Consider the following 23,631-nt stretch of genomic DNA (forward strand, 5'->3'; position numbering starts at 1 on the left):
AAAACTCTCATGTTCAAAGAATTGTTAACTCCGAATTGGTAGTTCTTCGTCAAATTTTCTGTCTCTATCCTTTATACTCCACCCACAATCCAGTTTTCTAAAAAATTGAGACATTTCCAAAGTCTAAAGTACCTAGAGCTCAACAAAGGTGAACATCATACAAATATGTGGGCTTAAAAGAATTTAGAAGGAAGGAAGCAGTGGGGACAGGGTCGGTGGGACCGGCGGGACGCCGGAAAAGCAGTCAGTGGTGAGTGGTATGACCTGAGGGAGGCGGGTCTGGCAGTACTGCTCTCGCAGCGCGCAGATTTGGCGCCAAACACGGAGGGCTCTTCTCGCGGCGTTAGCTCTAGAGTCTCGCGAGAAGCACGGCTTGCGCGTTGCGCCAATCCTGATTCTGTGGCCACTGTAGTCTGCGTGAAGTGAGAGCGGTCTGGCGGGAGAGTGAAATTCCTGGGGAGAGACAACCAAGGGAGTCAGGCTGGGCAGCCGGGGTGCTGAGGAGTCGCAGGTAGGGAGTGAGGAGGCTGGAGGACGGGACTGAGGCGGACGTGGGCTGAGCGGAACAGGAGAAGAGGCCTGACTACCCACGACCTTGCGGGGAGAGGAGGCAGGTGGGGAAGGGGGCGGGCTCTTTTACTTGTTTATGGTTCGGGTCGGCCTCTATCTCTAAACCGAGCCTTTAAGCGGGAGGGAATGTCTATCAGATACATTGTTACGTGGCCAGATTCCGTCCAGGGGCCTCTAAACATTCAATGAATGAAGTTGAAGTGAGAGAATAGGCAGGAGACCGACGATGAGAAGGTTGGAGAATGGATGGGACGGGGAATTTAGTGATTTTAGGGATGGTTAGCAAAGAGGTACATCTAGTCAATCTGGTAGGACTTCCCTTGCGAAAGGGGCCTCTCTTTTGATAAGTTGGAAAACGTACATTGGACACCTAAGGGTCTGGGAACGAACAGTAGTTCCATTGTTACCTTCACTTCTCTGGGAGCTTGACGACTAGAGGAAGAAGTCAAGAGAATTTCATCCATGTCTGAAAAGAGACAGTATGCAACCATTGTCAGGAAGTGAAAGATAGAGATATCTTATTCACTACCAATTTACTGACAAGCCCCATCCCATGCTTAGTACCTTATGCTGCATCTTGCCACACTTATATATAGTTTGTGCGTTGTCATCAAACTCAGAGCTCCCTGTTGGCCTCAAAGGTGTGAACCCCATTTCTTCCCAGAGGCCTTAACTAGAATGGGGCTAACTATATTTATTGTCCATAGGAAACTGCTTGAGAGTATATGATTTCTAACTGCCTTTCTAATTTTGAAAATCTATGGTTCTTGAGCCTTACTTGAAGATACACTGGGTCATCATCAGCAGTTGATACTTGTTTTGTTTTTATGTACTTACGGTCATGGAAATTTAGAATTGGAGAGACTAGAGATCACCTAACTCCAGTAGTTTTAGTTTTGGGGAAGCTTTGGAATTCTCTTCTTCCTTCATTCAACAAATACTTATTTAGCATCTTCTGTGTACCAGCTTTGGGGATACAGTGATGAAGCACAAAGAGACCTACATGGTTTTTGCCTCTTTACCCTTTTAGAGCTACAGTCTAGTATGGGAGACAAACATTAATCAAATAATCACACAAATAGAACTTAATATTGAAATTGGGTTAGTGCTATGAAACTTGTATTTGATGCATTTTTGAATGCTTATAAGAGGATTTAATTTAGGGAAATTGGGGTAGAGTTTTCTGCGTAGGTGATATTTGCAATCTGAAAGTCAGGAAGATCCTTCAAGATAGGAAACAGCTTTTGCAAAAGTCCAATGGTCTGAGGAATATGGCTCTTTAAAAAAACTGAAAGAAAAGAGCATGGAGAGTAGTGTTAAGTGAGGCTGGAGAAGTAGGATACCAAACCATGCAAGGCCTTGGAGTTTTATCATTATCCTAAGAGCAGTAGGAAGCCACTGAAATATTTAACCTAGTGGTAATGTGGTCAGCTTTACATTTCCAAAGGTTCAAGTTTGAAGTGGATAGGAGCAATGGAGTAATCCAAGTAGAAATATTAGGAAGTGGTTGTGGAGATAGGGGGAAATGGACAGATCCAAGGGATATTTAGGAATTAAAATGGACAGGATATGTAGGGTAGGGGAAAGAAAGTGTCAAGGATGACTTGTAGGTTTTTGACTTGCGTAGCTGGATAGATGACATTCAGTGAATTGGGAAAAGTAGAAATTTGGTTTTGCACATAATAAGTTATAGGTGCTTTTGAGAAATTTAAGAGCTATAAAATGAGAAGTAGGGATCTAGAGCTCAGATTTGACTCACTAAAAAATTAGTCATCTGTAAATGTTTATTAAAGCCATGTGTGTAAATGAGTAGAGAGGACCTAGGATGGAATCTTGGATACTTACTAGGTTAGAAGAAAGATGAATCTTCAAAGAAGATCCAGGAAGAGTGTCCGGAAAGGGAGGGAAACCAGGTGAGTATTGTTTCAAAAGCCAATGAAAACACTTCCAGAAAAAGGAACTGATTAAAAGTGTCAGATGTTGCTAAGAGGTCAAGTAAAATGATACTTCAAATGAAATCTTACCTAGAAAATCAGTGTGTAAATAGACTTTTGTTAAAAGCTGCTCTGGTTGAAGTGGGAGATGAGGTACCTGTACCCTGTCTATTTCATACTCATTTGGACCATGGTTTAAAGCCCTCTGAAAAGTCCAAATCATTTTATGTTAGGGGAAATGGAACAATAGAAGTAAAATGATTTGTTCAAAATCATATTGTTATTTAGTGGTAGGGTCTACATTAGAACTCAGTTCTTTCCATTTCTAGCCCAGTTCTTTTTTACATAACTATTATAGTCTCTACTTCTTTTCATCATGTGTGAGTTTCAAATATGGTTTAGCTGACTGAAACACATGAATTTTGCTGCAGGTGGAACTTAACTGTGTAATATGAAGACTACTTGGATGAATAAACATGTTTACTTTTTTTTCCCCATAGGAAAAGATGCTGGAACCACAGGAGAATAGCTTGATTGACCTACCAGATTATGAACATGTAGAAGATGAAACTTTTCCAAATCCTTTCCCACCTCCAGCTTCTCCAGAGAGAGAAGATGGCGAAGGAGCTGAAGTTGATGAAGGTTTGTATAGAGTTCCAGAAAAATGTCCATGTTCATTTATTTGTCTATCAGCTTAGAAATGCTACATTTTATAGATGAGGCTTAAGTTATTTAATATTAATCTTGGTATATTTTACCAGAGCCAGGAAGAGGAACACCTATTCCTGTACCTCCAAAGAGAACAGTTAAAAGGAATATGCCCAAGCTAGATGCTCAGAGGTACATTTACTATTTCCTTAGACATTTATACTTTTTCTTTGCATTTTTTTTTTTATTTGATAAGCTTTTGGTTGGAATGACTTGGAGATCATATTTCTAATGACATTATTTTCATGTCAGTGGGTAATACTTTTTTCTTTTTATGGTCTTGGTTTGGCCTTGATGGCTTTAGTGAGAAGGTTGGAGAATGGATGGGACGGGGAATTTAGTGATTTTAGGGATGGTTAGCAAAGAGGTACATCTAGTCAATCTGGTAGGACTTCCCTTGCGAAAGGGGCCTCTCTTTTGATAAGTTGGAAAACGTACATTGGACACCTAAGGGTCTGGGAACGAACAGTAGTTCCATTGTTACCTTCACTTCTCTGGGAGCTTGACGACTAGAGGAAGAAGTCAAGAGAATTTCATCCATGTCTGAAAAGAGACAGTATGCAACCATTGTCAGGAAGTGAAAGATAGAGATATCTTATTCACTACCAATTTACTGACAAGCCCCATCCCATGCTTAGTACCTTATGCTGCATCTTGCCACACTTATATATAGTTTGTGCGTTGTCATCAAACTCAGAGCTCCCTGTTGGCCTCAAAGGTGTGAACCCCATTTCTTCCCAGAGGCCTTAACTAGAATGGGGCTAACTATATTTATTGTCCATAGGAAACTGCTTGAGAGTATATGATTTCTAACTGCCTTTCTAATTTTGAAAATCTATGGTTCTTGAGCCTTACTTGAAGATACACTGGGTCATCATCAGCAGTTGATACTTGTTTTGTTTTTATGTACTTACGGTCATGGAAATTTAGAATTGGAGAGACTAGAGATCACCTAACTCCAGTAGTTTTAGTTTTGGGGAAGCTTTGGAATTCTCTTCTTCCTTCATTCAACAAATACTTATTTAGCATCTTCTGTGTACCAGCTTTGGGGATACAGTGATGAAGCACAAAGAGACCTACATGGTTTTTGCCTCTTTACCCTTTTAGAGCTACAGTCTAGTATGGGAGACAAACATTAATCAAATAATCACACAAATAGAACTTAATATTGAAATTGGGTTAGTGCTATGAAACTTGTATTTGATGCATTTTTGAATGCTTATAAGAGGATTTAATTTAGGGAAATTGGGGTAGAGTTTTCTGCGTAGGTGATATTTGCAATCTGAAAGTCAGGAAGATCCTTCAAGATAGGAAACAGCTTTTGCAAAAGTCCAATGGTCTGAGGAATATGGCTCTTTAAAAAAACTGAAAGAAAAGAGCATGGAGAGTAGTGTTAAGTGAGGCTGGAGAAGTAGGATACCAAACCATGCAAGGCCTTGGAGTTTTATCATTATCCTAAGAGCAGTAGGAAGCCACTGAAATATTTAACCTAGTGGTAATGTGGTCAGCTTTACATTTCCAAAGGTTCAAGTTTGAAGTGGATAGGAGCAATGGAGTAATCCAAGTAGAAATATTAGGAAGTGGTTGTGGAGATAGGGGGAAATGGACAGATCCAAGGGATATTTAGGAATTAAAATGGACAGGATATGTAGGGTAGGGGAAAGAAAGTGTCAAGGATGACTTGTAGGTTTTTGACTTGCGTAGCTGGATAGATGACATTCAGTGAATTGGGAAAAGTAGAAATTTGGTTTTGCACATAATAAGTTATAGGTGCTTTTGAGAAATTTAAGAGCTATAAAATGAGAAGTAGGGATCTAGAGCTCAGATTTGACTCACTAAAAAATTAGTCATCTGTAAATGTTTATTAAAGCCATGTGTGTAAATGAGTAGAGAGGACCTAGGATGGAATCTTGGATACTTACTAGGTTAGAAGAAAGATGAATCTTCAAAGAAGATCCAGGAAGAGTGTCCGGAAAGGGAGGGAAACCAGGTGAGTATTGTTTCAAAAGCCAATGAAAACACTTCCAGAAAAAGGAACTGATTAAAAGTGTCAGATGTTGCTAAGAGGTCAAGTAAAATGATACTTCAAATGAAATCTTACCTAGAAAATCAGTGTGTAAATAGACTTTTGTTAAAAGCTGCTCTGGTTGAAGTGGGAGATGAGGTACCTGTACCCTGTCTATTTCATACTCATTTGGACCATGGTTTAAAGCCCTCTGAAAAGTCCAAATCATTTTATGTTAGGGGAAATGGAACAATAGAAGTAAAATGATTTGTTCAAAATCATATTGTTGTTTAGTGGTAGGGTCTACATTAGAACTCAGTTCTTTCCATTTCTAGCCCAGTTCTTTTTTACATAACTATTATAGTCTCTACTTCTTTTCATCATGTGTGAGTTTCAAATATGGTTTAGCTGACTGAAACACGTGAATTTTGCTGCAGGTGGAACTTAACTGTGTAATATGAAGACTACTTGGATGAATAAACATGTTTACTTTTTTTTCCCCATAGGAAAAGATGCTGGAACCACAGGAGAATAGCTTGATTGACCTACCAGATTATGAACATGTAGAAGATGAAACTTTTCCAAATCCTTTCCCACCTCCAGCTTCTCCAGAGAGAGAAGATGGCGAAGGAGCTGAAGTTGATGAAGGTTTGTATAGAGTTCCAGAAAAGTGTCCATGTTCATTTATTTGTCTATCAGCTTAGAAATGCTACATTTTATAGATGAGGCTTAAGTTATTTAATATTAATCTTGGTATATTTTACCAGAGCCAGGAAGAGGAACACCTATTCTTGTACCTCCAAAGAGAACAGTTAAAAGGAATATGCCCAAGCTAGATGCTCAGAGGTACATTTACTATTTCCTTAGACATTTATACTTTTTCTTTGCATTTTTTTTTTTTATTTGATAAGCTTTTGGTTGGAATGACTTGGAGATCATATTTCTAATGACATTATTTTCATGTCAGTGGGTAATACTTTTTTCTTTTTATGGTCTTGGTTTGGCCTTGATGGCTTTAGAAAACTTGTAATTAAAAACATATTTCTATTCACAGATTAATTTCAGAGAGAGGGCTTCCAGCATTAAGGCATGTGTTTGATACAGCAAAATTCAAAGGTAAAGGTCATGAGGTAAGAAATGTCTGATTTTTATTTTAGATCTTTGTTTTTTAAAATAGTCATCCCTCTGTATCTGGGGGGGATTGGTTCCAGGACCCCTGTGGATTCCACAGATGCTCAAGCCCCTTATAGAAAAAATGGCATAATATTTGTATTTTACCTACACACATACTTTACTTCTAGATTACTCATGATACCTAATACAGTGTAAATGTTATATAAATAGTTGTTAAACTGTATTGTTTAAGAAATGACAAGAAAAAAGTATATGTTCAGTACAGATGCAACCATCATATATAGTCTAACTAGATAGCAACATCAGCAACAATGTGACATTTTTTTCTGAATATTTTTGATCTGCTTTTGGTTGATGCAGAACCCACAGATATGGAAGGCCAACTGTATTTATAAAACTAAGCCTGCTTTCATGTTCTTAGGAATCTTGGAATATTTCACAGATACTATCATTCATCATCATATCTCTTGAGAAACTAGGATGTTGTGGAAAGGGCACTGTTTGAAAAATCAGAAAACATGCTTTGTAGTCTTGGTTTTGTCTCAGTATGGCTTTTGGAAAATCACATCTGAATCAGTAAGCCTGAATTTGTACTTTATAATTTTGAGGGAGAAAATTTGTCTGCATCAAAGAGTGATTTTAAGCTTCATGAGAGCAAAGACTTTGCCTGTATTGATCACTTTGTGTCTTCCAGATATGGTACTATGCTTAGTTCATAATAGGCATCAGTTAAGTTTTGTTGAAAAATGGAGACATTTAAGAACTGTCAATCACTGAACAAATGGACATTTAAAAATTTTCTTACTTTGAATCATGTAGAGTGTAGATATAATTTTTTTGCAGCTATCTTTATAGAGTTTTGCAGTTTATGAAGTATTTTCAAATATATTCTTTGAATGTTCAACCTGTTGGATAGATGTTGGTACCATTATCCAATTAGGGAAATTAAGTTTTAGAGTTTTAAGTGTCCAGTACCAATAGTTAGGGCAGAGTCTAGATTTCCCATTTTATAGCTCGGCTAGAATAATGTTAATACACCAGTGAGCACCATCTTGGTGTGGTATGCAGGATAATTGGAAAGAGGGAAGAGGTAGGAGGCAGATAAGAATTGAGAGGCTGTTGCACTACCAGTGAGTGGTATGAGGTGAAAATGCTTGGATAGGGTAGTCAAAAGGTGAACAACATGTAGTACTTGTAGTTGATTGGATACAAGGAAGTGAAAAAGGAGTCAAAAATAATCCCAAGAATTCAAACCTAGGAGGCCGAAAACTTATACATTTGCTCATCTTCGGTGGAAAGGAAGAGAATATAAATAACTCTGTGTCCTATTTTGCCACAAAATTAAATGTAAGTCAGATTTATTATAACTATACCCAGCTCAGTTAATTCATTGCCCTTATTGAAATTTTCAGGTAGAAATGATGAATTTGCTTTGAATTTATGAAGTCTTCATCATTTTCATAATAAGATAAACAGATATCAAAGATATTTTGTTTCACTGGGTGAGGTGGGCTCCGAAAGAATTTATCTAGTTTTCTGTACTTTGCCCTTGAAAATTCTTATTTTCTCACAAGGTTGAATCCTAATTGTTTTTTTCTTTATGTGTGACTTGAGACTTCCCACTGTATTTAGGTATTTCTATTCTTGTGTCTCTTGGGTCTAACATGACATTGTGACGTGGCTGACCACATATCTCCAACAATTGGAAAATGATCTTAAGTGATTGAATTTTTTAAAAAACTTCTATCTGTATTATCAGAATGAGAATAGTAAGACATTACACTCTCAATATCACATGTTTAGTTATTGGTAGAGTTGATTGTCTTGACTATTGGCTTCTTAGACAAGATGAAATAACAGCAACGATAATTGCCAACATTTGAGTGCTCACTTTTGTGTCAGTGCTTTACTTGTATTACTTAATCTTCCTAATAACCTGATGAGGTATATATATTATTCTCATTTTATACATGAAGAAAAAGGCACAGAGAAGTAATTTGTTCAGAGTCACAGCTGTTAAATGGTAGAATTGAGATTTGAATCTATGTTGTCTGATTCAGAACATGTGCTTTTAACTATTTTTCTACTTTAAAATACTGTTAAGAGAAGAATGAAGTATTTTATAGTAAAATCAGGGATTTGGAACTTTCCTCATTAGTCCAGTTTATTAAACATGTTTTTCATTTTAATTTAAAAAAAATTTAATGTTAAGTCGAAATTTCAAATATAGACAGGTATTGTGGTCTGAGAACATTTAAACTATTCTTGCTAGTCTTTGGTACTTTGCCCTTGGGATTTCTGAATATATTTTCACAGTGCTGAATTCTCAATACTTTCTTCTCCATATATGATTTAGGGACCTGCCACTTTGTTTAGTTATTCTTAGTTATTCTTAAAAGATATCTTGACATATTTTATTAAAGTTTATTTTTAGTGTTATTTTAGAATTCTGAAAATACACGTGATTATTTTTTAACTTTTATGAAGTTTTCATGTTTTTTTTTCCTCTGATTTTAAAAAAAGTCTGTATCCAGTGCTCTTTTAGACTGTAATCCTCTATGCCCTTAATATTATTTTTCTTTTTAAAGTTTCTTCACCTGATAAGTGTAAAATGACACCAGTGACTTTGACATTACTATTCAATTCTAAAATCTGCCGACAGGGTCAGTTCTGAGAATGAGGTTTTTATTTAGCATTTTTATTTTTATGTGCCAGGCTGAAGATTTGAAAACACTAATCAGACACATGGAGCACTGGGCACACAGGCTATTCCCTAAACTGCAATTCGAGGATTTTATTGACAGAGTTGAATACCTAGGAAACAAAAAGGAAGTTCAGGTAGGTGTTGTGCTTATTATGAATATATTCACAACGTTAAGTAGTACAAGGAGAGATTTAGTTAAGGCTAAGTAGCTGTTTGGGGTCTTTATTTTGAAATCTGTCTTGGTAGAGAGAAGGAAAATTGGTAGTTATTTGAAGAACAGCTTTTTTGAAACAATTGAATAAATAACCATTTTCCCCTAAATGTTGTTAATGAAATTGTAAAAATATCTCTTTATTTTCAGACCTGTTTAAAACGAATTCGACTTGATCTCCCTATTTTACATGAAGATTTTATTAGCAATAATGGTAAGAATATAGGTTTACCTACTTTATAACAATTTTTCTTTTAGAAATGGATTTAGTTGGGGTAGACAGTATTGCAGGAGCAGGTTCTTAGTCTATATTGAGTATAAAATTAAAGAACTCTGATAGTGACCGACTGATCCTTTGTAGTGCTTGTTAGTAAAAATATATGATAAGATTGTGTTCATATACATGTACACTATTAAAAGTGGCTCTGGGGAATTAGGTGGAAAAATTTGATGATGAAATAGTTTACATTTCACTTAAGAGTGCAGATCCTGGATATAGGACTTTGGTAAGACCTATGTGACTGTTCCTGGTATTGATTGCATTTGTTAGTTGTACAATGCAACCATAGGCAGTCACGTACATCAAAACATGGTTCCTGCCGACAGTGTCTGTATAGTTATCAGATTTTCTGTGCGATGGCTCCATACACGTTTATTTGGTTTTGTTTTTTAAACTTTTAATAGATGTAGTAGAAAATACAGGCTCCAAATAGAGTCCCCCAAAGTTATTTATAAATTGCTTTTGAAAGTACGAAGGAGTGTCATTTAAATAATCCAAGACTTAATTTTTTGGTAATATATGGTATGTACCGATGGCATGGAGAGAAATTAGTTATAGTACTAAGTCTCACAGCATATACCACTGGATTACTTAGTTTATTTAGCAGTACTTTTTGAATTGTGTACTGTGTGCCAGAGGTTCAGTGATAAAGATGAGTAAGATAAGACCCTTTGCCTCATGGGCTAACAGACATAATGAACAAGTCAGACATACAACATTGCCAGTAGTTTGATAGGTGCTGTAATGAGAGAGATGGATAGGGGTAGGGTGCAAAGGAGCATAGTTTCATCTAGGGGAGGGGAAAGCTTCACAGTGGAGCTGGATCACAGGTATTTGATAGATGAGCAGTAGAGGCCAGGCAGAGATGATTTTGGATAGAGAGAGCCATTTTGCAGAGGAGTAAATGAACAAGGGATCATTCATGGAATTATAGGCATGCTGAAATATTATAGGGTACAAAGAGGAGGCCTACATCAGAGTGACTTGTTTGTTGTTGAATGTTTTCTTTGTATCCTAAGAGAATAGTCTTCAAATCTTTTGGATCAGGCACTACAACAATAAAAATGTTTTGAGCATTTGATTTACTTATTTTATTAATACAGGTACTACTGTACCTTTCATAATGTACATTTTTATTGTCACCAAAACATTACTATACAGTTTTAAAGTGAGAACAATATGATTGAATTTTCTACCAGATTTTTTTTCCCCTAGAAATCTTGGCTAGAACTTCTTGATCAGTGATTTGATAGTACTCTTGTAGATTGTTTTTCTACCCCAAATCTTGGTTTTACCTTACTAAGATCCATAAAACCAAATGTAAGTAGATCATTAACTGTACTTAATAAATCTCTGTATTCATTTTTTAATCTCATTCACTTATGCAAGGATTTTTCTTGGAGTTTATTAGGAAATATTTACTCTTTTTTAATCAGTTGATTTTCTTAAAAATTAAACAGGGGTTATGTTTTGTTATTTTTAATAAATGTGTAGTCATGTCACTCCTCTGCTCAAAGCCCTGTAGTGGCTCCTTATTTCACTCAAAGTAAAATCAAATTTTTATAATGTTTGGCTTAGCTCTACAGAGTCTTTTCCTGTGTCCTCACCCATCCCTCTTGCCTGTCTGACTGTATCTTTTGCTATTCCTTGCCACACTGCTTCAGCCACACTTGCCTCCTAGCTGTCCCTTGAATCTTCTGGGCACATTTATGTCTTAAGGATTTTGCACTCTTTCACTCTGCCTTGAACACTGTCTTCCGTCCTCCCTCCCACATCCAAATCTGCAAATCTAATGGCCAGCTCTCTGACTTAAGTCTTCCAACTGTGCTCAAATGTCAACTCTGTGAAGTCTCTGCGACCACACTGTTAAAATTGCACCCCTTCCCTATTCTTGATTCTTTTGCTTTTTTTCCCATAGCAATTATTTCCTTTAATTATTATTAAATTTTCTTATTTGTTTATGTGTACCAAAATGATAACATCCTGCAGTACATCGAATATTTCTGGCATTGGCTTCTTTGCCACAATAGCTTGCCTATGAATGCTGCAGTGAGTGAATTTCATGTGTGATTCTAATTTGTTTTTAATCTCATTTTTATCCTAGTCAAAGCTCCATCAGTGGTTGTGTTCACATTGCTTTTCCATAAAATGTTGTTTGTATTAAAGAGGTCATTTACTACTGATGATATCTTTCATGGCTCAAAAAAATAATAGTTCTTTTTTTATTTCATTATTATTAATTCAGAATCCTGTAAGCCCTATAAGGTGAAGCATGTTAGAAACCTTATATGTTGTATAATTAGTTCTAATATTTATTTCTTCTCCAGCAATGTTTTCTACATATACTTCATCAGTATATTCTTACAAAGGAATGCATTTTAATTTCTTGAAACATATTTTTTTCTGTGTCAGGAAGGAAAAATATATGGCCTTTTGTCTTTCATTATTAAGAAATTTAAAAAGGGGTTTGGATTGTAAAAGACTGGATTAAATGTCATGATTTTTAAACCTTACTAGAATAACTGTAAATATTCGTCTTCATGTTTTAAATGTTTTACTGGTTGTGATGGTTTTTACTCTCACTAGCTAATACTTCAATGTACAGTATAATACATAGGACAAAGATGGTATATATAAATTCATATTTCAAATGGTGCTCTTGGTAATATGAATTTTTTTTGCCTACTTGTCAGATGTGATGAGGTTATCATTTTTTTTAAACCCAATAATGTGAATGCTGTAGAAAAAGTGAAGTGTCAGCTTTGCCATTTTCTTTGTTCTTGGTTGGCCTTGTATTATCTTCTACCTGCATGTGTTTTATTTTGCAAAAATCTTTTAAGCTACCACTTGTGCATTTTGTTGGGGTTGTTTTGGTTGAAATGATCTATCCTGTCTCCTTAACGGGGCAGTCAGAATCAGCTGTAAGTCGCAATATGCTGACATTAATAAATGAGTGAGGGCTTAACCTTCCTTTCCTCAGTGTGGAGCTGCCTTTGTTCAGGTAGCTTACAGCCCAGATAACTGTCGTATGGATAAGTGATAGTTTGTCACTTCCAGTTCTTATTTTAAATGTGTGTTAGTAATACTTATTTTTTCTTAATTCTTAAGTGAAATATAAATGGAAGATCTAATATTTACTTTCCGTATCACTGTGAACTATTTTAGTGATATCCTACTTGGCGATAACTGGTAGAGAGCACTGAATTTTTTAAAAAATTAACTTGGAAATATGTCCACAGATCTCTAAATTTCTTTTCCTTTTTCACTTTGTGTCTGAGTTTTACCCTATTAAAAAATAGCCTTATGTAAAATTATTACTGACACTGACAAGCTATTAAAATGTTTTTGTTCAATGTAAAACAATATGCTTTGGATTCTTTAAGTTCTTTTATTAGACCAATCATAAAATATTTCTAAGCATAGCTAAGAACCTTTGTTTTCCGTTCATGCATATTTTTAAACTAGTATTTCCATTTGACTTAAAATGCCTCTTTAAAGTGATTTTTAAATATTCCTTTTACTTGTTTGAATCAAGCATGTGTTGTAACATTCTCATACCTCACAAATTGTTTTGGTTTGCACCTTGTCACTTTAAACTGGTTTTCAGTTAATAGCTGTATAAGCTCTTTTTCTAACTATTTTAATACTAGAGATATACTCACTTTTTTTTTTCTACTGCAGATGAAGTGGGGGAAAATAATGGCCATGATGTAACTGCTGTTGAATTAGATCCCTTTTTGATAAACTCATCTGAAAGTGAAAATTTTGCTTCTGAGTCAAGTAGAAGCCTAACTGAAGAGCAACAACAAAGAATTGAGAGAAATAAACAACTGGCCTTGGAAAGAAGGCAGGCAAAGCTACTGAGTAATAGTCAGCCCCTAGGAAATGGTAAATTTTATGCTGGTTTTTATGTGCTGCCATTAATATAGCAAGGGCATGTTAGAAATTTTAACTTCTCTACTATCTCCCAAAATAAAATACCTCTAGGGATAGAAATATGATATAGTATATTAAGTTTATGTACGTTTGAGAGAGAGATAGTGAGTGTGTGTTAGCTATTTGGAATCCTCAAAGAATAAACAGTCCAAGATGATTTTCTGAGTAGCTGAGTACCTCTTAAAAAGTTATTTTAATCATTTAAAGTTGATTGTGAATCTTTCAAAATCATATCCTTCCTTGACTACTTAAAACGTGTGACACACAATTTAATTTTAGGATTATAATTATGAGCATTAATTATCGTGGTACTTTCCTAAACATATAAAATGCCTTTTGCGCCCATCGAGGATTTTAGAGCCATTTGCTATGATGTGAATGTGCTAAAATGTTTTTTTAATTGCATTGTGTCACTTTTGTTGTGAGCTATCAGTTTATCTGTTACAGTCCCTTCTCTCTGTTAAAACTGCCTTAATATTTGCTGTTTTTAAAACAGACTATGGGTTTGGAAACTAGACAGCCAAGTTTTTTACAACAAATTGGTTTTGAATGAAGCAGGATGACATGTTATTTTCAGTTTCTACTCCAGTTTTTCCTTTTGAAATAGGAAAATAAGAATTATAATAAGTAGTGAAGATACCATGTTATAAAACAAGTTTCACCCATAATAAAATTCTCAAGTGAAAATTGACATTATCATGAAATGAGTTTAATTTTTAAATTTACAAATAGATGCTTTATTACTACCATGTGAAAAATTACATGAAGATACAGCTGTTGTTAATAGCAGTATCTTCCTTGCTGTCATCAAAATATATCTAGCAATAAGCATTTTAAGGCTCATCTTCTATTTATAAATATACAACTTTATTATTTATTTATTTATTTGGTGAGGCAACCTTTGGTTGACCTCATAGATTGCAAGGACCTTGTCAGCTTACAATCCCTTATTTTTTAATTTTTTACGCCTACAGCCCCTGGTCTTCCTAGGTGGTCTCCCATCCAAGTACTAATCAGGCCTCCTGACCCTGCTTAGCTTCTGAGATCAGACAGGATCAGGCCTGTTCAGGGTGGCACGGCTGTAGACATAAATATACAACTTTAAAATTTGCCCAAATAGAAATAACTATCTTATATTTTCTTTACTATAGATCACTCTGACAGCTAAGAGCATTTGATTTTTAAAAACTTCCATCTAGTAGTGATTTTGAATGAGAACCGTTGCATTTGCCGTTGCATGTCTTTTCAAGACTTGCATTTTTTAATGGATTTTATACATGTATAAAAATAGCTTTATTTGGAAGAAAGTGGTCATAATTAACAATTACAGTGGTCGTAGATGTCATTTCTATTCAGGATCAGGTGCTTATAACGTGTAATAATGATTTCTCTTTCAGATTTGTTAATGAACACACCCAGGGCACAGAGAGTTGAAGACGATAATATAGGTGAAGAACAAAAAGAGGAGGAGTCAGATGGATTTAACAAAAACATTCTAGACAATTCACATAATGATGCTGCTGCTAATACTGTAAATGAAGAGGAGGAATTAAAAATAGAGAAAACACAACTGGACCAATCCTTTTAAAATGTACAGCGGTACCTTTATGCTTCATCCAGAAATGTCACTGAGGTTGGATAGGCCTCAACCAAGAGAATGTCTGTTAACTTGGTATCGTCCAAGTTTGAGATTACTGTGTATTTTGTCTGGTTTGAAATCCTTATGTAGTGAAAGCTTTACAGATTCCTGTTTAAAATCTGAGATTTATAATAATGCTTGTTTCTTATTAACTAGTTAAGTCTATTTATTCTCTTTAGTGTTTATATAGATATGACTTCATAACAATGATTAGTAGTTAATAAGCAGTTTCTGCTGCTAGGGTGCTATTGAGTGCCTTGTTTTCCCTAAATTGAGTGGTGTTTTAAGTTGTAAATATATAATGAATATTGTCCATTAAAAAAAATCTTACAAACTGTCTCTAGAGGCTTTATGAAAGTTTCTCATTGCTGTTTAGTTCTGCATTTTACACTTTGGGTTAAACATTTAAGGTTTTTATATATGTTCTCATGTATTCTGAGGAGTCACTTTAATACTTATGAAAAGGTTGATATATTTACTGGCCCGTATTTGTTTGTAGGTGCTAGGGAGGTTCAAATGCTCTTTGGTACCTACTGGCCAGTTGAAAAGGAACTTGCAAAGTATTATGAGGAACACTGAGCACCTACAGAGGATTCATCAGAGACCATTGAGTTAGTGGAGATTCCAAGGATTGGGAAGTACATGTATAATAATGATACAGAAATGAAAATCTAGGAAATAAGATTTGGGAATGATGAATATGAAGCTAGAAGTGTTAGGGCCAGATGATGAGAGGACCTGATTGGAATTTTTCCTGCCTGAGTTTATCAACTTGGTGGAGGGGTAATTACAGATAAGAAAGTACCACAGTGACAACCAAGTTTAAAGGTCTATCTAGTTCTTGGCAGGAGATTCCCATGGAGGAGAGGGAAAGGTAAAACTAGTTTTTACAAACTAGGAGATGGGAAGGTTGCTTTTTGTGAGAAAAACTGGCAGAGCAATGGTGCTAAAGTGGCTTCTATCCATGAAGTTGGGATGGGTATCTTGCTCATTTCAAGTAGGGATGGAGAGTGACAAAGATGTTTTGGTTGAAAGGCTAGGAAGCTGAGTATAAGAGCATATGGGGTTTGGTGGGTGGTGGCTTTAGGCTTGCTGGGGATGAGCATAATGAGGAGCCAAGAGGCATAAGCCTCAGAGGATTGTGACTTATTGCTGCCAATAGGGGATCAGCTAGAAGATGGAGCCCAGTCTCTTCAGATGCAACCAATACCTAAAGTGCGTCATCAGGAGGGCCTATTCTGGCCTCTGTCTACCCTCACCAACTGGACTTGAGATGACTAAAGAGTTATTTTCCCAGTGGTGGGCTTTGCTAGCAGTGACAAGTCTCCAACGAGGGCAAGACTAATGCAACTCATCATCCGAGGAGTACTCAGAAAAATGAGGGTGGAAAGGGAGGCTTGAGAGAACAGACCTTACCTGCATACCTCACCCATTTCCTATGTCCCTATGCCCTATCACCAACTGGTACTAGGGATAGCAGGAGAGGTTAGTCGAATATGAAATAGTGGGTAGGTAGACAAGATTAAGTTTTATCAAAGTGACTGAAAAGTTAATCTGACAGTTGTCAGAGGGGCCGATGACCCAAATGGCCCAATGTAGCAATTACTGGAAAAATTAAAACTTGGTTTGAAAGAACTGATTTGAGACAACCTAACCAAATATCAAATCTGGATTAAAAAGTGGTAACCTGACTTACAGTCACCATTCATTTCTGAAAAATCAATTTCCATAGTGTCCTAATTGTATTTTATTTAATGAAATGTTGATGAGAAAACATTTTACACATAGTAGTCCCCCCTTATCTGCAGAGGATATGTTCCAAGACCCCCAGTGGATACCTGAAACCTTGGATAGTACCAAATCCTATATACAGTTTTTTCCTATATATACATACCTATGATGTTTAATTTATAAATTAGGAACAGTAAGACATTAACACTAATAAAATATAACAATATGCTGTAATAAAGTTATGTGAATGGTGTCAGCAAACTAGCATGAATTTTTTACAATTTCATAGATTCGTTCTTCCTGTAGATCTTAGCAACCTCAGCATATGATTTTTTTCTTAACTCATAAACTCATATTTTCACTTAGAGGAAGCACGTTATGGCTTCTCTGGGGTATATCCAAATATACTAATATCACTATTCTTGTGCTTTGGGGCCATTATGAAGTAAAACAAAGGTTACTTGAACACAAGCACTGCAGCCCTGCACAAGTCAGTCTGATAACGGAGATGGCTAAATGACGGGTGGGTAGCATATACCCACTGGTATGTGATGGATATGGGATGGTGGAGCAGGATGGTGAGAGATTTCATCATGGTATGCAGAATGGCATGCAATTTAAAACATGAGTTGTTAATTTCTGGATATTTCCCATTTAATATTTTTGGACAGTGGTTGACGATGGGTAACAAAACATGGAAAGAGAAACTGCAGATAAGGGGGGACCATAGTATGTGAAATATGTACCTAGTTCCAATCAACTAGAACATTGGGTGACACAGAAAATTAGATTAACGTTAATGTTGATAAAACATTCAATAAGGCAAAAAGCTCTTTTAATGAAGTAGGAAGAGTATTATATTTCATGACTGTTTGAAACATCCAGGAGAGCTAGGTCCCGTATCTCCTCCAGAAGTGTGTACAGGCTTCTTCCCTTGGTTTGACAATATTTTTGATAATCTTCTTGAATGATGTTTACTTTGACTTCCTGGGCAAGCTGAGCTTCCTCCACAGATCTAGTTACTTCTTTCACTAAATCACTCTTTAGCAAGAGGGAACTCTGATGAAAAAGTTCTGTATCTGGTATCATGTATGGTTGGTTTCTCATTATTTCAAGCCTGATTGTATCCGAATGGCAACGTGAGGCCTGTACAGATATTCTCACCTATCAGAAGAGAAAATGCATATTACTAAATCACATTATTTGTTCTTTACATTAAAATCAATACCTAATGTAAATACAGACTTACTGTTACATGGTCAAACAAGTGGAATGTTACAGATTCTCCTCCTGTTGTGGTAGAGGTGATTTTGTTTTGAAATCGTTGAAGGGATCCTGGTTTCCATTCAGAACAGCTATCTGGGCCACATGAGATCACTAAACCATCTTTATTTTTTAGATAAGCAGCACCTTTAATCCCAAACCTGAATCATTGCCAGAATAAAAATCCAGAGATAATGTATTCTTAGTATGCAGATCTTATACACTTATCTAGAATGCTAGTTTTTCTTCTAGATTAAAAACAACTTTTCCTGTGACTTACCTTCAAATACTTATTTCATTGATCAGATAAAAAATATCTTGCTAAATAAGAAAGTAAAATCCTATCCTAAGACTGATACAGAAAGTAAAATCCTATCCTAAGACTGATACAGATATTCTAATCTTTTATAATCACAGTGAGTTATATATTATTTACACATAGTAACTACAAATAATTGCTAAAATAAATGTTTTAATAAATGATACCTAACATACTGTTTGTGTTTAACACTTTTAGTTTAACTATGATTTCTTAACTATTTGTTAGACATAACATACCTTGGTATAAATACAAGCACACCATTTGTTCTAATTGAATAAATAACCCCATCGGATATGCAACGCTCCTCAGTTTCTTGGTCTTTGTCTTTAAAATACATGCACTGGAAGAGCTCAGTAGACTGCTTCTGAGAATGCTGTGCTGCCTGTGAGAAGAAACACAACCCTAAAGCATGATGACAGACTTCCCTGACATTCCTAGAAAAACCATGGAATTCATAGTCCCACAGAAACAATGTCTTTAAAAAGGCTTGATTCTATAAAACCATTAATACGAATATTCTCTATTAGAGTTAAGTCAATTTTTGTGGGAACCAAACCATCCAATATCATTCCTTCAAAAATGTCTTAGAAAATTCTTTAAGAAAGCAACCAGTTTGTTATTTAGAACCTGTGTATAGTTCATTCAGGTAGAGAGAAAGTATCCATATCTATGTCTATCTTTATTTTCAAGTCCGTCCTACCAAAATCCTGTTGGTGGAAGTATAAATTAGTACTACTATTCTGGAGGGCAATTTAGTAATATGTATCAATACGTATACCTTTTATCTCAGCAATTCATTATCATCAGGAATTTATCCAGGCAATAACCTGAGAAGATTGTAAAAGTGCATACACACAAGGATGGTTGTAAACTGGATTGCCTAGAACAGCGCTGCGCAACAAAACTTTCTGCAATGGTGAAAATGTATATCCGTGTAGACACTAGCCACACACATTTAGTGAACATGTGAAATGTGGCTAGTAAGACTGAGGAACTGAATTTTTAATTTTAAAAAATTTTAATTTAAATAGCATAACAACATGGCTGGTGGCTATAATAACTGCAGAGCACAGAACTATAACATTGGATATAGAAATTATATTAAACATTTAGGTAGTTTCTAATTTTCTGTATTACAAATGGGCTAGTTCTATGTTGTGCAGTATTGAATGAAGCCACTAGCAAGAATATGAAACAACCCAAAGCAGCTTCTAAAACGATGATATAACTATACTGACATAGTGTGCTATCAAGAACAGATGTGTTAAGTAAAAAAAAGGCAGATTTCAAAACAATGGGTATGATTTTTATTAAAAAAACTGTCTAGAATTGTTAATAATAGTTACCTCTGGGTTGTGAGATGATAGATGATCTTTTATATTTCTACATTTTGGGAAAAACATCTAACCTATTGTTAAATCTCCTAAATCCACATTAAGGTATTTTTGAACATTTGTAAATGTACTGAGAGCTACTCGACAAACTTTATAATTTTTCATGTTATTTCACCTGTTAGAATTCTAGAATTTGCTAGAATATGTGATACTTCATTCTATTATACAATAAAGCTGATATTCTCTTAGCAAAAGAGAGAACAGGTAAGAGAAATTAAAGTCCCCTTACTCGGTTTCTGTTGTTGATATGTCTGCATAATTCTTCAAGATCTTTGTTGCTGAACAAATTTTCCTTAATTTCCATTTTCTTATCTTTTGAAATGGCTGCCATTAACAATCGGTGTACTATAATATCTGAATATCTTCTTATTGGAGAAGTAAAGTGAGTATATTTATCTAATGCAAGACCTTCAAAAAGAAACCAAATGATCTAAATAAACAAAAAAATAGTTTTTAAGCAATCTGCTCAAGGTTATGGCTACAAAGGAAAATTTATCATTCACCATAATGATGGAACTCTTCCTCCGCACATGATCCGGTGGAGAAATACACTGCATTAGACATGGCCTGCGCAGCCATAGAACGCAGCAACCTGTTGACGATGGGATCGCTGGGGTCATTCGCTTTATCCAGAGAATCAGCCAGTGTCTTATTGGACCTGACAAAAATATGGAAAAACTTTAATTTTGTCCCCAGTAATGATTTATAAGTCAACACTCTGAGGAAAACACTTCACTTATCAAGTCTGAAGACTTTCATCTTTCAGTAGTTAAATTTATTTTGGATGCATTTCTGAAGAAACTCTTTTCAATTTAGAAATCTAGTTTGCTTTTAAGGTTTAAACAATAAAAGTGTGTCAGAATCTAAATACGTTTCTTAAGTAGTTAAGAGTAATGTGTTGATATCTATGAGGCTAATGCTTGGCACACAGTAGGTGGTCAAATACCTGTTGAATTGAATGCCTAACCCTCTTAACTTTAAACATCTTGTACAAGTCAAAAAATGAACTTTTTCTTTTTTTAAATCAAGAATTGAGCCAGAGTTAAAAAAAACAAAGCTAAATTAAAACTAAGGTACAAAAGTAAAAGAAATCTAAATTATTTTTCTTTTTAAAAAGATAAAGTGGTAGGAAGCATTCTATTTATTTACTCTCAAATAACAATTTGAGAAACATAGAATTATATTAAAAATTAAACTCATAATACAGTACATAACTCAGTTCTGTAATGTAGCCCACCAAAATAAAAGGGGGAAAGGAAGATGGGAAATGAACAGAGAAGCAAAATGACGGAGTAGGCACTTATGTGAACTTTTGAGTCTGACAGACTTGGATTCAAATTCTCACTCTGCCCTGGCTAGCTGTTAAATTGTAGTTACTCAACCTCTCCAGACTTAGTTTCCCTCTCTGTAAAATACGAATGATACAAGATGCTGTCTGAAAGTCTGTAACTCTTGCGCTTGGCACACACACAGAGCTCAGCCACCAAACAACCAGCAAAAGATACTATTACCTAAAGATAGAGGCAAAAAAAAAAAAAAATACATTTTGATAAAGGCATAAAATATATTTTAATTAGCACCTGTTACTTGACAGAAATTTTTTGAAAAATCCTCTTTATATATCATTTTTAACAGGGTAAATATTTTATCCTGGAGGTAGAGTGTAAAACGTCTCGCTCTATGAAGGGTTGGTATAAATTTACCATCAGTATGGTGTCTTATAAAACACTGAAATATTCTGTTTTTAAAGTATTGAAATAAATAGGTTTATTTTTTTGTATTTACCCAAGAGGTAGATGAAATTAAATCAAAGGTAACAGGTTCCTTCTGTATTACAAATTATAGTGGGTCAAAATTATGCCTCAGTAGACTTGTTTTAATTTTAAGTCTCTATACCTATATTATAGTAAGTGTAGAGAGCCAAGAAGTTTTCTATTTTTGGTCAAAGATCTGGCTGTCACATTTTAAGAACTACTGTAAGATAAATAAGTGTATAACACTCCCTTCCATTCCTCTGCCCCCTCAAAAGAGGAATTACCGTGTATCTATGAAGAAGCCTTTTGCTTTAGCACATTCTCGCAGTTCAGAAAAAAACTCCTGGTGTGGAGGAGGGTGTTGGCGCAACAAGGCCTGATGAGGGAAGCTCTCCCAGATCTTCTTGGCTACCCAGTGGTTGGCCAGGATCATGAATTCAGCTACCGTCTCATGGACTTCCAGGGGCTGCTTGGGGATGAGGTCCTGAATGTTCTTTTTTTCATCTAGCTGTACCCGAACCTCTACCCCTTCCAGTTCCAGGGCACCACAGCGGTCTCGTTTAGCTCGGACATGGCGTGCTATGTCGGTCAACTTTCCAATTGCCCACACTAAGTCCTCTAACTTGGCTTGTCTGCTCTTCTCATCCAAGTCTCTGAATTCTGGAATGTCATCAATGATGTTGAAGTTTCCATCCAGTAGTTCCTGGGCTGCTTCATAAAACAGTTTGTATGATGATCGAATAATGGTTCTGCCATACCACACTTTCTTTATTTCATAGGAGGTTTTATCCAATTCCCACATGACGCTTACAGCATACCTACAAAACCAATAACACTGACATCATTATTTAATTCTTCCATTTTTGAAGCAAACAGAACTTGACCCTAAATGTAACTGGAAAGAAATGGCATTGCTACAGGTTTTTGTCTCAATCCGAACATTTCACCACTAAATCAAAGCTAGACTAGGTTCTGTTGAGCTCTGAACCAATCTGAAATGAGTTCACATGTCATGTTACAAACCTTATCTTACAGTTCTCCATTTTCATTAGAATAGCATAGCACTAATAGAGGGAGTCAAGCCTATTGGGCTCTCTAGTAAAAAAGAGCAAATCCTATAGAATGACACTGAACTATGATATTAGTTTTGGTGGTAAGGAAATTAGCAAAAACTTCATTTAGTAAAGAACCACTTAGTTACCAAATCATTCTATTTAAAAACATGCAACATTTGCAGCTCACATAAAAAACAAAGGGCTAATTTTCCTAATAATCAAAGAGCTCTTATAAATCAATTAAAAATAGATAAAAAACTCAAAGAGAAGGGCGAAGGAACAGAAATAATTCACAAAGAAAGGCTATGTAAATGACCGTTAAACATATAAAAAATGTTTAACTTTATGCATAGTAGTTGAGTTAAAAATGCAAATTAAAACCACTCTAAGATACCATTTTCATCCATCAAATTGAAAATGAAAAAATACAATATATTGTGTTGGCAAGGCTGTGGGGGGAAACAAGCATTCTCATGCATTGTTGGTGGAAATATAATTGTTGTAACCTCTTGGGGGGCAATTTGATTAAATCTAACACAAATATATATACTTGTTGACAAAGAAATTCCACTTCTAGGAATTTATCCTCCAGATATGCTATACTTTTAAAAATATGAAATGACTTATGTTCTAAGTAATTCAGTAAAGTTTTGTTTGTAATAGCAAAGGATTAGAAAAAATCCATATTTCCATAGATGAGCAACTGTTACTAACATAGAATGATCTCCAAGATACATCATTAAGTTAAAAAAAAGCCAAGTGCTGAACAGTATATGTAATGTTACAAAAAAAAAGACCAAATGTCCATATTTGTGTGTACATATATTATAGCTAGAAAAATTTGTAAGAAATTGGTAACTGAGGGAAAGTAGTATCTTTTATGAATTTTAGATTACGTGGTTTTATTACCTATTCAAAGATAATAGACTTAACTGTAACGAAAAACTCCCTAAGTTTATGATCTTCATGCCTCAACCAGAGAATACATACA

At 35.4% G+C, this 23,631-nt stretch overlaps 2 protein-coding genes, 1 non-coding gene and 1 pseudogene across 10 annotated transcripts in view; 2 read left to right on the forward strand and 2 right to left on the reverse strand.

The window, feature by feature from the left end:
- The first annotated feature begins 366 nt into the window (after window positions 1–366).
- On the forward strand, window positions 367–15,457 carry TIPIN (TIMELESS interacting protein). Of its 6 annotated transcripts, none has more exons than XM_011386074.2 (9): window positions 374–511; window positions 2,419–2,483; window positions 3,005–3,146; window positions 3,266–3,344; window positions 6,272–6,347; window positions 9,067–9,189; window positions 9,417–9,480; window positions 13,228–13,434; window positions 14,880–15,457. In XM_011386074.2, exons 3-9 carry the CDS (start codon window positions 3,011–3,013, stop codon window positions 15,068–15,070), a joined length of 876 nt encoding a protein of 291 aa, XP_011384376.1. In that variant the 5' UTR covers window positions 374–511; window positions 2,419–2,483; window positions 3,005–3,010; the 3' UTR covers window positions 15,071–15,457. The 6 variants fall into 6 exon arrangements, with proteins under 6 accessions (XP_011384365.1, XP_011384376.1, XP_023383056.1 ...); XM_011386069.2 differs by lacking the exons at window positions 374–511; window positions 2,419–2,483; window positions 3,005–3,146; window positions 3,266–3,344 and adding exons at window positions 630–804; window positions 3,524–5,202; window positions 5,724–5,865; window positions 5,985–6,063; XM_011386063.2 differs by lacking the exon at window positions 2,419–2,483 and having other exon boundaries at window positions 367–511.
- LOC111735935 lies at window positions 9,784–9,917 on the forward strand. The gene has a single exon (XR_002779017.1).
- Window positions 14,448–14,569, reverse strand: LOC111735867 (annotated as a pseudogene).
- Window positions 15,458–17,648: 2,191 nt separating the features above from the next.
- Window positions 17,649–23,631, reverse strand: part of DIS3L (DIS3 like exosome 3'-5' exoribonuclease) — a 31,063-nt gene continuing 25,080 nt past the window's right edge. For all 3 annotated transcript variants that reach the window (XM_011386090.2, XM_011386085.2, XM_023527289.1), the window contains 6 exons: window positions 21,870–22,403; window positions 20,335–20,489; window positions 20,061–20,239; window positions 18,674–18,819; window positions 18,102–18,276; window positions 17,649–18,016 (listed from right to left, as the gene is read on the reverse strand). In XM_011386090.2, coding sequence (XP_011384392.1) covers window positions 17,708–18,016; window positions 18,102–18,276; window positions 18,674–18,819; window positions 20,061–20,239; window positions 20,335–20,489; window positions 21,870–22,403 — 1,498 coding nt within the window. In that variant the 3' untranslated portion in view covers window positions 17,649–17,707. The remainder of the gene's footprint in view (window positions 18,017–18,101; window positions 18,277–18,673; window positions 18,820–20,060; window positions 20,240–20,334; window positions 20,490–21,869; window positions 22,404–23,631) is intronic.

This window comes from Pteropus vampyrus, unplaced genomic scaffold (genome assembly GCF_000151845.1).
Source record: "Pteropus vampyrus isolate Shadow unplaced genomic scaffold, Pvam_2.0 Scaffold15, whole genome shotgun sequence".
Classification (NCBI taxonomy): Eukaryota; Metazoa; Chordata; class Mammalia; order Chiroptera; family Pteropodidae; genus Pteropus; species Pteropus vampyrus.